Source organism: Somniosus microcephalus, chromosome 29 (assembly GCF_052327205.1).
Source record: "Somniosus microcephalus isolate GS21.2 chromosome 29, FLI_Smic_1.0, whole genome shotgun sequence".
NCBI lineage: Eukaryota > Metazoa > Chordata > Chondrichthyes > Squaliformes > Somniosidae > Somniosus > Somniosus microcephalus.
Genome location: NC_141015.1, coordinates 13,000,901 through 13,014,866, shown reverse-complemented (window position 1 = coordinate 13,014,866; position 13,966 = coordinate 13,000,901). Strand labels below are relative to the sequence as shown.

General features: G+C 42.6%; 1 protein-coding gene across 2 annotated transcripts in view; it reads left to right on the top strand.

Annotated features, from left to right (window-relative positions):
* Positions 1-288: 288 nt before the first annotated feature.
* LOC147098473 (paired box protein Pax-2-like) overlaps positions 289-13,966 on the top strand; it is a 473,205-nt gene continuing 459,527 nt past the window's right edge. For both annotated transcript variants that reach the window (XM_085970221.1, XM_085970220.1), the window contains exons 1-4: positions 289-2,002; positions 5,202-5,367; positions 8,023-8,220; positions 13,550-13,635. In XM_085970221.1, the coding sequence (XP_085826347.1) occupies positions 1,960-2,002; positions 5,202-5,367; positions 8,023-8,220; positions 13,550-13,635 (493 nt within the window). In that variant the 5' untranslated portion in view covers positions 289-1,959. The remainder of the gene's footprint in view (positions 2,003-5,201; positions 5,368-8,022; positions 8,221-13,549; positions 13,636-13,966) is intronic.

The following is a 13,966-nucleotide window of genomic DNA, read 5'->3' as shown; positions in this document are numbered from 1 at the left end:
CTGAATTTGGGGTGTATGCGTGTGCGTGTGAGTGTGAAAGAGTGTGAGTGTGAGTGTGTGTATATGTGTATATATGTGTATGTGAGAGAGAATATGTGTCTATGTATATATATATATGTATATATATGTGTGTGTGAGTGGTAGTGTGTGTATGTAGGAGAGTGAGAGTGTGTGAGTGTGTATGTGTCTATGTGAGTGTGTGTCTGTGTGTGTGAGAAAGAATGTGAGATTGTGTGTTTATGTGAGTGTGCATGTGTGTGAGAGAGTGTGAGTGCGTGTGTGTCTATGTGAGTGTGTGCATGTGTGTGAGAGACTGTGAGTGCGTGTGTGTCTATGTGAGTGTGTGTCTATGTGAGTGTGTGCATGTGTGTGTGAGAGAGTGTGAGTGCGTGTGTGTCTATGTGAGTGTGTGTGTCTATGTGAGTGCGTGCATGTGTGTGTGAGTGTGTGTGCATGTGTGTCTATGTGAGTGTGTGTCTATGTGAGTGTGTGCATGTGTGTGTGAGAGTGTGTGTATGTGTGTGAGAGTGTGAGTGTGTGTGTGTCTATGTGAGTGTGTGTCTGTGTGTGTGAGAGAATGAGTGTGAGTGTGTCTATGTGAGTGTGTGTCTGTGTGTGTGAGAGAGTGAGTGCGTGTGTGTCTATGTGAGTATGTGTCTGTGTGTGTGAGAGTGAGTGTGTGTGTGTCTATGTGAGTGTGTCTGTGTGTGTGAGAGAGTGTGAGTGTGTGTGTCTATGTGAGTGTGTGTCTATGTGAATGTGTCTGTGTGTGTGAGAGTGTGTCTATGTGAGTGTGTGTCTGTGTGTGTGGAGAGAGTGAGTGTGTGTGTGTCTATGAGTGTGTGCCTGTGTGTGTGAGAGAGTGAGTGTGTGTGTGTCTATGTGAGTGTGTGTCTGTGTGTGTGAGAGAGTGAGTGTGTGTGTCTATGTGAGTGTGTGTCTGTGTGTGTGAGAGAGTGAGTGTGTGTGTCTATGAGTGTGTGCCTGTGTGTGTGAGAGAGTGAGTGTGTGTGTGTCTATGTGAGTGTGTGTCTGTGTGTGTGAGAGAGTGAGTGTTTGTGTGTCTATGTGAGTGTGTGTCTGTGTGTGTGAGAGAGTGAGTGTGTGTGTGTCTATGTGAGTGTGTGTATGTGTTTGCGAATGGTGACTCTCAGAGTGGCAGATCACGGGACCTCCTCATTTGGGGTCCAATCTGCGTTGGCGAATCACAAAGTGTTGTAATCTATTGCCTTTGTCTGACAAGTCATCCATCTTTCTAAAGGGGACTGGAGTGGCTGGAATCTGCGCAGGGTTTTAGAGAGAACCACGCAGAGCCCGGGCTTCAGTCTGCACTTCAAAACCTGCAACCAGCACCAGCAAGTAAGCAGAGACACGCTCTCTGGCTCCATTGGGCTCACCCGCCTCCCTCTGATCCTGCAGACCGGCCTGTTACCACTGGCGCAACCAGGGCACCGTCAGTCGCACTTGAGAGAGGGGGACAAGGAAGGATTTGAGTGAAGGTGTAAAGAATTTTCAGAGGACAGTGAATCTTGACAAAAACGACGCATCGCGCGTTCATTTCCCGTCACTGCGTGTGCGTTTCGTTTCCAAAACAGTCTATAAATCCGAGCCTTGGTTTCCGACTGATGCCTGTTTGCTCTACAAACATCTCAGAAAAGTGGACGGACATGCGTCCCACCTGTCCGATTGCCGACCGCTCCCCCATCTCTCCGTGCAGAGGACTGTGAGCGAGGACAAGGGGCGCCGGTCACTTAACTTTCTTTGCAGGACTAGTTTTGAATTTTCCGGCTCGTCGCCACCAGCTGAGAGAGGAAAGGAAAAAAAAAGTTTTTTTTGTTGGTTTTGTTGTTGTTTTGTTTTCTTGTTTACAGTCAATGTTTTTTCTGCATTAACGTAAGCCTTTAATTAAAAGACGAGACGGCGGAACCAGCCCCGTTCATTTCTGTAGCGCTGGCACTCATGGATATACATTGCAAAGCAGATCCTTTCTCAGCTATGCACAGTGAGTAGGCGATTGATTGTGTTTTCTTTAACGCCAGTAAAACCTATTTTAAGTAAAATATTAGATCTGCAAAGCGCAAATGAATAAAGCTATCTATTTATAATTGCTACTGTATTTTTTACACAAAGATATAACGAGATACTCAGCACTTTCTAACACGGCGAATATATAAAAACAGAAGGAAACGTTTACTTGTCACAGTCACTTAGATCTAAATATACAAGCACGCATTGTTTAGATTAATTTCAGATACACCAGGGCACATATTACACCAGTATTTGAAGAACATTAAACAAGCAAAATCTAGTCTTGCAAACCGAATGATTAACACTCCCAGGAGTTGCTTATATTTCCAGGAGGTTGAGTGAACTTTCCTCTCCCCCCTCGCACTCCTCGGCTTGATACCAAAGCGAAGATGATTTTCTCGCCACACACATTAACCCAGTTTCTTTCGCCAATGTCCTCACTAATATTCGCGTTGTCACGCTGTTATTGTCAGGGATATACAGGTAGGGCTTTGGCGGATTTTGCTGCTTCCCGGCTTCCAGCTGTTCGCACTTGCTTGTTAAAGTCGGTAGACATGCGAGATTATTTTTTTTTAAAAGAGACAGTTCGAATTGTAATAAAAAGAATGTTCTCTGGTCCTTTATATTGTAAACATATTTATGAAGTGCCGCCTTTATCCACTGTCTAATTTCACCGCTATCCACGTGTAGGGCCCTATAGTACTGGCAGAAATCTCTTAACACCATAAACCACAGCACGGACACACTGCAATAACACACACACACATCTATTTATATATAAGTAGCTAGATATAAATATACAGAGATATATATATTGTACCATATTTAATTAACAAAAATGACTATTTAAAATCATACTAAGCTCGAAAGAATGCAACACAAGGCTGAAAAAATACAAATTGATTCCTATTCTGCCGTTGTTTTACAAAATGAACCCGGGTAAAATATATTTTATATATATATATGAAAAGACTCGCTAACAGATATTACAGCGCAAAAGGTTTTTAAATTATTTATTCTAATCTTTCCTTGATGATGCGGCCTTCAAATAATCCGTAATCTGAGATATCAAAGCTAGTCTGAATTATTGATGTTGAATCTGATAGTTTTGCCAGACAGTAACTTCAGCCCACATATCGGAGAGCCCAGGATAACTGCGAATAAACAAGTATCATTAGCAAATATTTACCCCGTGCTCCCAGTATTATTTTCTAGGAAAAATTGGCAAATGTTTTTTAACTCGATTTTTTTCCATTACAATTGAGTAAAATAGAACCAAGATTAAATGTTTTTAGAAGATAAAGATTGAGAGAAAGAGAGACTTTAAAAAAATCTGTTCCAGCTACTCCTCGGAAAAATCCATATTTATAATCCTCCGACATGGGTCGATTTAAGGGCAATTGAGAGTTTGGCGAAGTCGCCTCGCATCAATAAGTTACTGTTTGAAGTGGAGGAATTGTGATCCGCCGAAATACCACGGTCACTCCTACACACACACACACAAACTTCCAAATCACCTCAAACAAGTACATTAGCAACAAGAAGACAATCGTGTGCACGTGAAGGCTCCTTGTCTTGTTTCAGAGAATGACACGCTCTTGTAAATATACCGAGGCGTTTGATATAATTCTTCCCGTTCGCTATAAAACAGCATATCGACAATCAATAGCACATCATTTTTACGCATTCCCTGCTTTTTAAAAAAAAACTGTAACATACAAGTACAATGAATTATTATTAAGGACTAGCTGCATGAAATGTATGCATAGCAAATATTTAAATCTGAACATTTGGAACACGTAATTAATTAGTGTCGAGTATATGCGTCCCTTGTACTTATATATTAACGTATGTTTTCTGTTCATTAACACCAGTAGATATGCATTTTATATGCCATGTAGAAACACATCTATATATATAATATTTTTTTAATATATATATAAGCCCTTCTCACTTCATAGTGCCGGTGCTGAAATTGCCTATCATTTTGTTGTCTTGTAAATCTTTTCTCTCGATGAAATTGCTAAGTCTCCTTCAGAGCAGGGCAGTGAGAGAATGCTTAACCCGTGTACCCCCAGTAAAGGGGATACACACACACAATAGGAGAAACAGAGGAAACCGAGACAGAGAAATTTTCAGCGGGCTCTATGAAGCCCTGCAGCGAGGGAATCCGGCACTGTTGTAATTTGCTGCTTTATACACCATTTCCGCACAAATACCAGCGTGCCGTTCAACAAACAGACCGTCTTACCGCTCCGTCAAACATACACTATCACACACACTCACATACACTCACAGTCACACACACACACACATACACTCTCTCACACACACAGTCACACACACTCACACACAGTCACACTCACACACACATACACTCTCTCACACACACAGTCACACACACTCACACACACACACACATACACTCACACACATTCACTCACACACACTCACACACAGTCACACTCACACACACATACACTCTCACACACACAGTCACACACACACACACTCTCGCACACACACACAGTCACACACTCACACACATTCACTCACACACACACAGTCACACTCACACTCACACACGCACACACTTAGTCACACCCACACACACTCACTATATAATCAACACCCGTTCCAGAATAAACATGGAACCTAATTCAAAGTTTTATACATAGTTTTTTTAAGTCATATCATTTTCCTTTTTCAAAGTATGTTGAATAATTCTGTCAGTTTAAGCTGCTACGGCATATTGTAATAGATACAGTAATTTAGTCGGATGGTATCAGAGATTTTGTTTTATTGGTTAAATATATGTGCTTTTGTTTTCCTTAAAAGACAGAATGAATCAGTAAATTAAAATAATATAGTCTTAAAAGATGGCATTTCATGTGCCTTTTAATTTAATGTGTGAAGTTAAATGTGTATCGGTATGCTTTGCTACACGTGTCCACATATATGTAATTTCTTTATTCCATGCTTTCGATTTCTTTTTTCCTCTCGTTCTTTTTTTTCTGTTCCTCCTCCTTCCCTCCCTCTCTCCCCTGTTCCATTCTTTTGCTTTTTTTTTTGCCACTCCTCCTTTTCTTCTTTTCGCCCCCCTTCTCTTTGTTTTTTCTCTCTTTCAGGTTGCAGTTCTACCTGGGATGAGTTCAGTTGTGTGTGTTTTGCAGGGCATGGGGGTGTGAATCAGCTGGGAGGAGTGTTTGTGAATGGCAGGCCCCTTCCAGACGTGGTGAGGCAGCGCATCGTGGAACTGGCACACCAAGGAGTCAGACCCTGCGACATCTCCCGGCAACTGCGGGTCAGCCACGGCTGTGTCAGCAAGATATTGGGCAGGTGAGGGGTGATACTGCCAGAGAGAAAAGAAACACTAAACAGAATGATTTTCCGATTAATATTTTGTGTATATAATCCCAGAATTAAAATGAGAGATTGGTCAGTGGCTCCAACACAGAGGACCCATAAAACGAAATCAATTTATGCTCCAATCTACTTCCAAGCATGTACTGATCAGCAATTTCGTTTTTTGCCTTATACAATTCAAATGCTTTTTGTAACGAAAGCAATTAACAGCGGGAATAAAACAGTCACTATTTTTTAAATCAAAAGTATGGATAGAATCACCAAAGAGTTTTAAGGCAAGTCAGAACGCTCAGGAAACATATGAAAAGTCCAAAGTAAATGTGAAAGGCAATCCAGAGACAGAGAGAAAGTACCAAGAATAATAGGCGAACAGTTGAGTGCAGACTCAGGCTCAGACACTCACAGACAGAAGGTGGGTGGGTAGCTACATGTAAAAGCAGTTACAATCTCTCCTTAGCACCAAACCGGTTGAATATGCGAAGCATTTTAGAACTGCCACTCCTAATTGTGCACACATTTTAGCATTAAGTAGATCAGATCGACTGTAACGGAAGGAATCACTTGCAAACCAGAAGTGGAATAAATTTAGGGGTGGGGGTAGGATTTGCAGTTCGTTGCCAGGCGAGATTGACGTGGTTTATGCAAATAGTTGCAGTTTCAGTGGAACAGGTGGAATTGAGTTCGTTTTCGTTCGTTTTGATTTACTCTGTCCCCTTAAGAGTAGAACCCCACGGCCTGGCCCATTACTTCGGAGTAACAGGTTCCTTCAAACCAGGATTAAACCACTTCTCCTTTACTAAGAAATGCCGTTTCCCTAAAATTACATATATATAAATGTAACTACTGAGGTATTTTAGCAATTCAAAAGAAGCTGAACGGATAGAGAAGATGCCATTAAACCAATAACAACTTTTTTGGAAATTAAAACTTGGGCCCAGTGTAAAATCTTTAATGACTATTGTCTCAGCATTAAGTGAGCTGTCCTTTGACAAAGTCACTGCATGTGAGCCGAATGCGGGTCTGGACTGCGAGTGACTCGTCTCTAGTGAAACAGGAGTCAGGCACACAATTCACTAACATTAAAATCTTCAAACGAATAATTGTTGTTCGCTGTCATTTTAACCTAACCGAGTGGCGATTTTATTTGAATTATAATTGAGCGAAGTGATAACTAAAAGTCATTATTGTATTCGAAGTGAAACACGCTGCAATTGGCATAGGGGAGCAATGGAGAAACTCTCAAATTGCCCGTACCACGCTGAGCATTTAGTGTCCTAACATCAGCGATTGTATAGTGGGCAACGTGAATACATGCGTGCAGTTAAAACAGCTTAGTGTAGCCATTGGGAATGTGCACAGTGGGGAAAACAAGGTGTTGGTATTATCCACTGGTCCCAGTGAACCCTAAGAATCAGTCCAATGTTATCCAGTCTGGACACTGGACATATTCGCTCTTTACTTTCAAGGGTGTGTTTATACCTTAAAACATTAACTCTACAATATCCAGTGTGCACATTGGGAGTCCATAGCCTAAAACATTAATGCATGGTGCGTTCCCTGGTTTAACCCGCTGTAGTTACTGAGCCCACTTACACGGAGTTAAACCCGCGCTAGAATTACACTCGGTCTTGGATTGTTAGTTAGATTTCACCTTCCATTTATAGTGGAAATCAAACAGCGCGCTACTTATTGTCTTTTTTTTCCTATTTGTGAATTTTAACAATCTAACCTGCCCTGTTGCACCATTCTTTACCATAAAACACACTGAGGCTGGGAGGCCTGTTTTCCGTGACAGTGGGGTAAATAAGACTCTGCGGCAGCCAGCCATACAATCCTTGTTCACACTGTGACATGTGCGCCTGGATTCAGGTTTCACATCAGATAATACAGGGAGGATTGAAAAGAAGCATCACCTATAGATAAAGACCTTTAATTTCGGCACATTTAACGAACCGAACCTCAGGACTTTAGAAAATAAATACACTTTCATAGGCACAACCAGCGGCGGTGCTTAAAATCTCTTGACTTCCTCTTGTCCCTAATCTCTTCCTGCCCCTTCGCGCTGCCTTCCCCTTTCTATTTCGCTCTCTTGGTTGAAGGCTTCTGATTCTCGCTTCCCCCCACCCACCCCTCGCTCCTTCACCAAAGGCAGAATTCGGTGCTCAAAGTCTTGTCAATTTTTCATATTAATTATACCCTTACTAAAATTGTTTCCCCATTAAAAAAAAGAAAAGGATGTGCATCGGTGCCTTTAGCTTTCTAATCTCCCAGCGACGTGACGGGGTTTTTCAGAGTAGGGAGGACTGTACCACAGATAGGTTAATACTTTTGCATACACACACTGATTTATTTTGCGTTTTACTGTTCCCTATCCATTTTATGAGGCTGTAAATAACGAGTGAGGTCGAGTTTTGCTGGCGTGTCCTTAAATTTAATTATATAAGAGATACAGCAATTGTGTAATTAATATTATATATATAATTCCTATATACAATTATAACAAACGAATGTCTAATGCAGTTTCCTGCTCCTAGTTTAAACGCTATACTAGAGCGGGAATGAAGCCATACTTTGCTGAAGTTTTACTTGTAATCTTTTTTCGTTTATCTGGCTTTTCTCCCCTATCAGATACTATGAGACGGGCAGCATCAAGCCCGGAGTCATTGGGGGCTCCAAACCCAAGGTCGCTACCCCAAAAGTAGTGGATAAGATAGCCGAGTACAAGCGCCAGAACCCGACCATGTTCGCTTGGGAGATTCGCGACCGGCTGCTGGCCGAGGGGATTTGCGACAACGACAGTGTGCCCAGCGTTAGCTCCATCAACAGGTACAGCCCCGGGGAAAAGGAGGGGGGAAGAAAGGGGCAAAACTGCCTCCAGAACCACAGAGAATAAAATAGGAAGCCTTAATTTATAATGTTAAAAATGAATATACACAAATAAATACAGAACACGAGAGAATTGTCCTATAACTGATGCAGATATTATGTTCTAATAATTAGGTTTATATGTAGTTATAACCCAATACCTATTATTTGGTAAATCAGGAAGTAGGTATATTTCATCAAGAATACGTGCGTCAAACTGATTTCATCTGTGCGATATTAATTAGGAAGTTTAAGGAAGTGGAGAGGAAATTGTCCAAACCGACCCTCATTGTAAATATAGGAATAATGAGATTAAGCCAACCAAACAGCCGTTCAACCAATCTAACCACGAGAACACAGTGAAGGAGAGATGGAGAGAGGAACGGAGGCAGAGGAAGTACCTGGCAGATTATATAAAGAAAAATGAAATCTCAATGATGAAACACCGGGAACATTAATCTGTCTCACTGATATGGTCAAGAGGGACTGAACGTTCTGTCCCCAAAACAAAATCAGTTGCAAACACAAGGCTTCTTCAAAGGGGCTAAGCACGCCAGGGACAGTGTCTGTTTATTATAATATATATATACACAATGCAATGAGAGTAATCTAGAAGTATATGTAATCGGCCAACAAGTAATTTTAATTTTGAAACATGGGCTCCTAATGAAAACACAGTAAATACCAGGAATGCCGCCCTCCCTTCTGAACTCACCTGGGACCAGGGTGAATTATACAGCAATATCAATGGAAGGCAGGTGGATCAGACCCGGATGCATTGCCCTTTTCGCTGTTTAATATAATTGCAAACTGGTGGAAATGTAAACTATTAAGGAGGGTCTATAAGGACATTGATTTAAAGATTGCAGCCTGGGAGGTTGCTGGTACTTGCTCCCCTGTGCCGCGGTCCAGCTAACAGTACAAGTGTAGCTGCTGGGAATGGGTCCCCATAACAACCCCGGGGGAGAGCGCGGCGGGGGGGTGGGGGGGGGGAAGTTTACACAAAAATAGACGGGTTGGGGGCGGTCGGCGTGGGTTATGGGAACACGGGAAGGGCAGTGCCAGAGAAAGGAGTGCCGAAATAAGCCAGATCCGTAGAGTTCTTTGCAAAGATAGCGAGACCCTTAATCAGAATTTACAGAGACTGCTTCTCACAGGCGCATCGCATAACTTGGGTCCATTAATTATTGTCGTATATTTTAGATAGCTAAGTTGAAAACTTATTCTACCGAAGAAAAACTAATCTCCGCAAAGCAATCCCTTGGACTTTGTGTGCATGTCTGTCTTCTCTCTGCTTTCTATCTCTCTCGCTCTCTCCTTCTCTACAGTTCTCTCTCTCTCTCTCGTGTTTTCTCGCTCTCTCTCTCTCTCTATCTCACCCTCCTCTCTCACTCTTCTCTCTCTTTCTCTCCGTTCTCTCTTTATTTCCCATCGCTTTAAATAAAAAAGCTTCACCCGGCCGGACTTGCGAATCTGGGATCATGCTGGAATGCAAACATGTTTACCAGTAATGGAGATGGCTTGCTCTGTGAATGCACACTTTGTCTTAAGTTCAGAGTGAGGTTCAACCATGTGAAACCGCACACCGCGCACTGAAAAATCACCAGCTCACTCCGACCTAAACACACACATCCCCAGCGTAAAACTCGCCCAACTATTCCCCACCAGCCGCTATTGGGACCAAAACTATTTCTGTTGATAAGAATATAGACTGACAACTTTTAGAAAGCCTGGGTTTTTTCATGTTAAGAAGAAAGCTTTCACATCGTCCAACACCTGCCCCGTAACCTCTCCCAATTAATAGCAGATTTTGAAGCCCGATTTTAACAGGATCGACAGCCAGTTCCGCGGATTCATTCCTAAATTATTGAAATTGGACAAATAAAGGAATCCTTAATGAAGTATATAGAAAACTTGTCAGTCGGCGCAGACGGATTTCGGCCTAGTCCGGCCAAGATTTAATATCTGCAACACTGGGTGTTCCGTTTCCCCTTTCTCTGGGCTTTACTTTTGATCTCTGGGTGGTGACCAGTCTGAATGTCCTTTGATTAATCTGCAGACATCTCACCGAACCGAAATCGTTACCCCCTTTCAGCGTCCTCTGATATTCTACTAATATCATTACACCGGCAATTCAAGTGAAAGAGATTCCTTACATGTTGTCACACACACAGAGAATTCGATCTAAAATTGTTTAAATTTTTGCCGTGGCAAATCCACACTTTTACAACAACTTGTATTAAAATAGCGCCTTCAATGTAATAAAACGCCCCGAGGCGCTGCACATGAGTGTTGTCAGGCAACATTCGAAGGTTTGAATTTTTTTGGGAACTTTTCTTCCTGTGTGGAACTCTTGCCGGACTGGCGGAAGTCGGAATTGGGGAAAGATCAATAAATTATCCTTTGCCTCTGATTTTATTCTTGAATGATTGGAGAAGGAAAAGCTAGTCGGATTGCCTCGGCTTCTCCACAACTCTCACAGAGTATATTGTAAAATACAAACTAACAGTAGTTAAGGAGCAGTGTCGGCCCCCAGGGTTTAATGTACACCTCATACCCGTGACGGAAAATATCCGTTTGTGATTAAATTAAAACTAGTTCAATAGATCCACTTTTATACAGAGAAGGGAAAAAAATCAATTCTATTTATTTCCAGCAAGTTGCACTTATTTAAGCGTCTAACAGGTGTTTGAAACAACAGTTCTCCAACACTTATTTTTGGAGGGGGTCTTGCTCCGGATTTGAGGCTGGGATTGAGCATCCTCGGGTGTACAGTAACGTGTAATCTCCCCTCCCCTTCCCTCTCTAACCAGCCGAGCCTCGAGTCACCCACCACCCCGGGGCTTTCGCTGTTACTCCTCCGCCACCAGACCGTCGCTAAACTCCCAACAATCCCGGCCTTGTAATGTTCAGAAAAGCGTTGCATTTTCCCCCTTTCTTAAATTTCAAACGTTGAAAATCACTGAGATTGGGTGTGTTAAACCAAAAAAGTAAAAAAAAAAAATCGTATTTGAAAATGCATCCTGTTTTATCGAAACATGACAAGGTGCATTTCGAAGGAGGTTGTGCTCAGAAGAAGGGAATGTGGAAGAGAGAGAGAGAGAGGGAGAGTGCCATGGCACAGGCTGCTGGACTGCAGTAATGAACTTTGCTTGGAGTGTTCTGCTTTTTAGTGCTGGCATCAGCATTACATTTTAATGAGATCTTTGGAGATCCGGGGCAAGCGTTTCACGGGGAATTTCAGTGTGTGTTTAAAAAAAAATAAGGCTGGAAAAAATTCATTTCATGCACCGTGGTCGCTCATAAGGGCAATTCGAACAGCTTCCAACATACGTGTGTGATACATTCTAAGTGTGGATTAATCGCATTAGAGAACGTTTGTAAAACTTTTCAGCTTCAATTAAATTGGAGTGGGGTTGAAAGAAATCGAGTTGGCTGCGGGGGCTGGTGTTTATACAGAAGATTAGAATGCAGAAATACAATTAAATGTATTTTTTTCGCCTTAATGAAAGGGCGTTGCTTTGCAGTGTTGGCTTTTAATTCAATATACACCGATTATCTCAGATCATTACATTGGCAAGTACACATTGTAGTTAAACGCTCTCCCTGCATGAATTTTTAAAGATTACAACTAGACAAGGCTTCACTTTGTTGTTGCATTACAGTCAGGAATTAGAACCAAGCGGCTGGTGGCCATTAAAAAAAAACAAGTCCTTCTTTCGATGCTATTGATCCCGACTCAAAGCAATTTTAATATTTCTTCAGGGAATTTTCCGCAACGGCCAGCTCATTAATTCACCCTTCTAAATTGCTTATTCAATATCCACGACATGGATTCCGAATAAAGTCGGTGAATTTATGTGGCTGGCGCGAGTCAATAGGTCAAATAACAGTTATGGAGGAATTTGAAAATCCAAATAAAATATTGATACATGTTTTTTGATAAGTCCTGTAGCTTTGGTCGTGTAGCCCCAAGGACATTACTAGGGAGATTGTGGGCGATCTTGTGGCCATTAAAATCAATGAGTGTTTGATGTATATTGACTTGTTTTTATATGAACTCCTACCAGGGATCCCAAGTGTTAGAGGTCACGCAGTAACATGGAGGGGAAAAAAGTCAGCTTTTAAATATTATAGAAGGAACAGAGTTTAGAAGAATGTATTTAAAGCGAGCTGTCCCCATGGCTCAGCTGGTAAAGGGTCCTGTAAAACTGCTGTGGTGTGTTAGCCGACCTCAAGACAGGCTGCTAGGGGCTAGGGGCTACCGCAAATTGGCCACGGGGCCCTGGGCTAGCAATGAGGAGCATGAAACCTGAGCTCCTGTTCCTGATCACAATGCCCCACACTGGACAGTGCGCAAGTCCCTCGAGGACAGGGCGACAGGGCACGGCGGCGAACCCCCCATGGTGGAATAGCCCTTTATGCCACGGGTCGCGCGCATTGAGGCAGGGCCACTTGGTCGAGGAACGGGAGGCTCACGGGACCAAAGGGTGACAGTCAATGCCTTGGGGAGGGGAAGGGGTAGCAAAGGAGAAACAGGCTGGGGAGGGTCACAATAACAAAAGGATAAGCCATTATTTAACAAAACATTAGTGTGTCTCTGTCTTGTGTTAATTAATTTACAAACCCCAAACTCTTTCATTGAGAAGGGAGGATTCTACACATTTCAAACATTTTGATCCCCCCCCCGTTTAATTATTAACGGGATGGTTTTACAATCCATTGCGCCAAACAGTGAGAAATAAGCTTTTATATTCCCCATAAAAATAGCATTTTTTTTTGTAAAAAGAATTACTGGAATAAATCGCTATATAAAAAAAGAACTTTTTTTTTACACGACTGTAGGATGCCTGTTATCATTCAGAAGCAAGGACTACTGTCCCCACAGTCGCTCTTTCTTGGCTCAGATGATAACAGGCCCGCACACGATCAGCTTAAAATTCATTGGGAGCGAACCCCTTTCAAAGTGTCATTAGTACAGGGGATCCTGTGATAGGACAAGGCTTGCGAGCAGCATTACAGCACTATTGCATTCCTGTCACAAATAATTTATAGCTTTCTATTTGCATTACTGGGCTTGCAACTAATTCTCAACTTTTCTCCAGCCTCGGATCAATTAAATCACATCCTTTTCGCCCAGCACCAGGCGCCTCACGCAGCCTTGACTCTGGGAGTTCTGCCTGGGGAGCTTCGGCTCCTTACACGCCAGACAACTAGATTATCCGCGGCCAGGTAGTCAGTCGCCCTGATCATTGAGGTGAATTGATGTGATTTCATGGTTTGTTTGCAGGATCATTCGGACCAAAGTGCAGCAGCCCTTCCACCCCTCACCGGATGGACCTGCGACAGCAGTCACTGCACCAGGCCACACAATAGGTAAGAGAGAAAACAGACCTGGGAAGAAATGCCAATCATTTCACATGTGTCGAATTTAACCCCTTTTTCACCAACATAACCCTATACACTCTGGCTCTGCCGTTTTATGTTTAGCAGAAGTACAGGGGAGTACAGAGTGCGCGTTGTTTGCCTGCACACGTTTATAGTGTGAAACCATTCTGGGCACCACACTTTAGGAAGGGTGTCAAGGATTTAGAGCGAATGTAGAGGAGATTTAACAGAATGGTACCAGGGATACAGGACTTCAGTTATGCGGAGAGACTGGAGAAGCTGGGGTTGTTCTCCTTGGAGCAGAGAAGGTTAAGAGGAG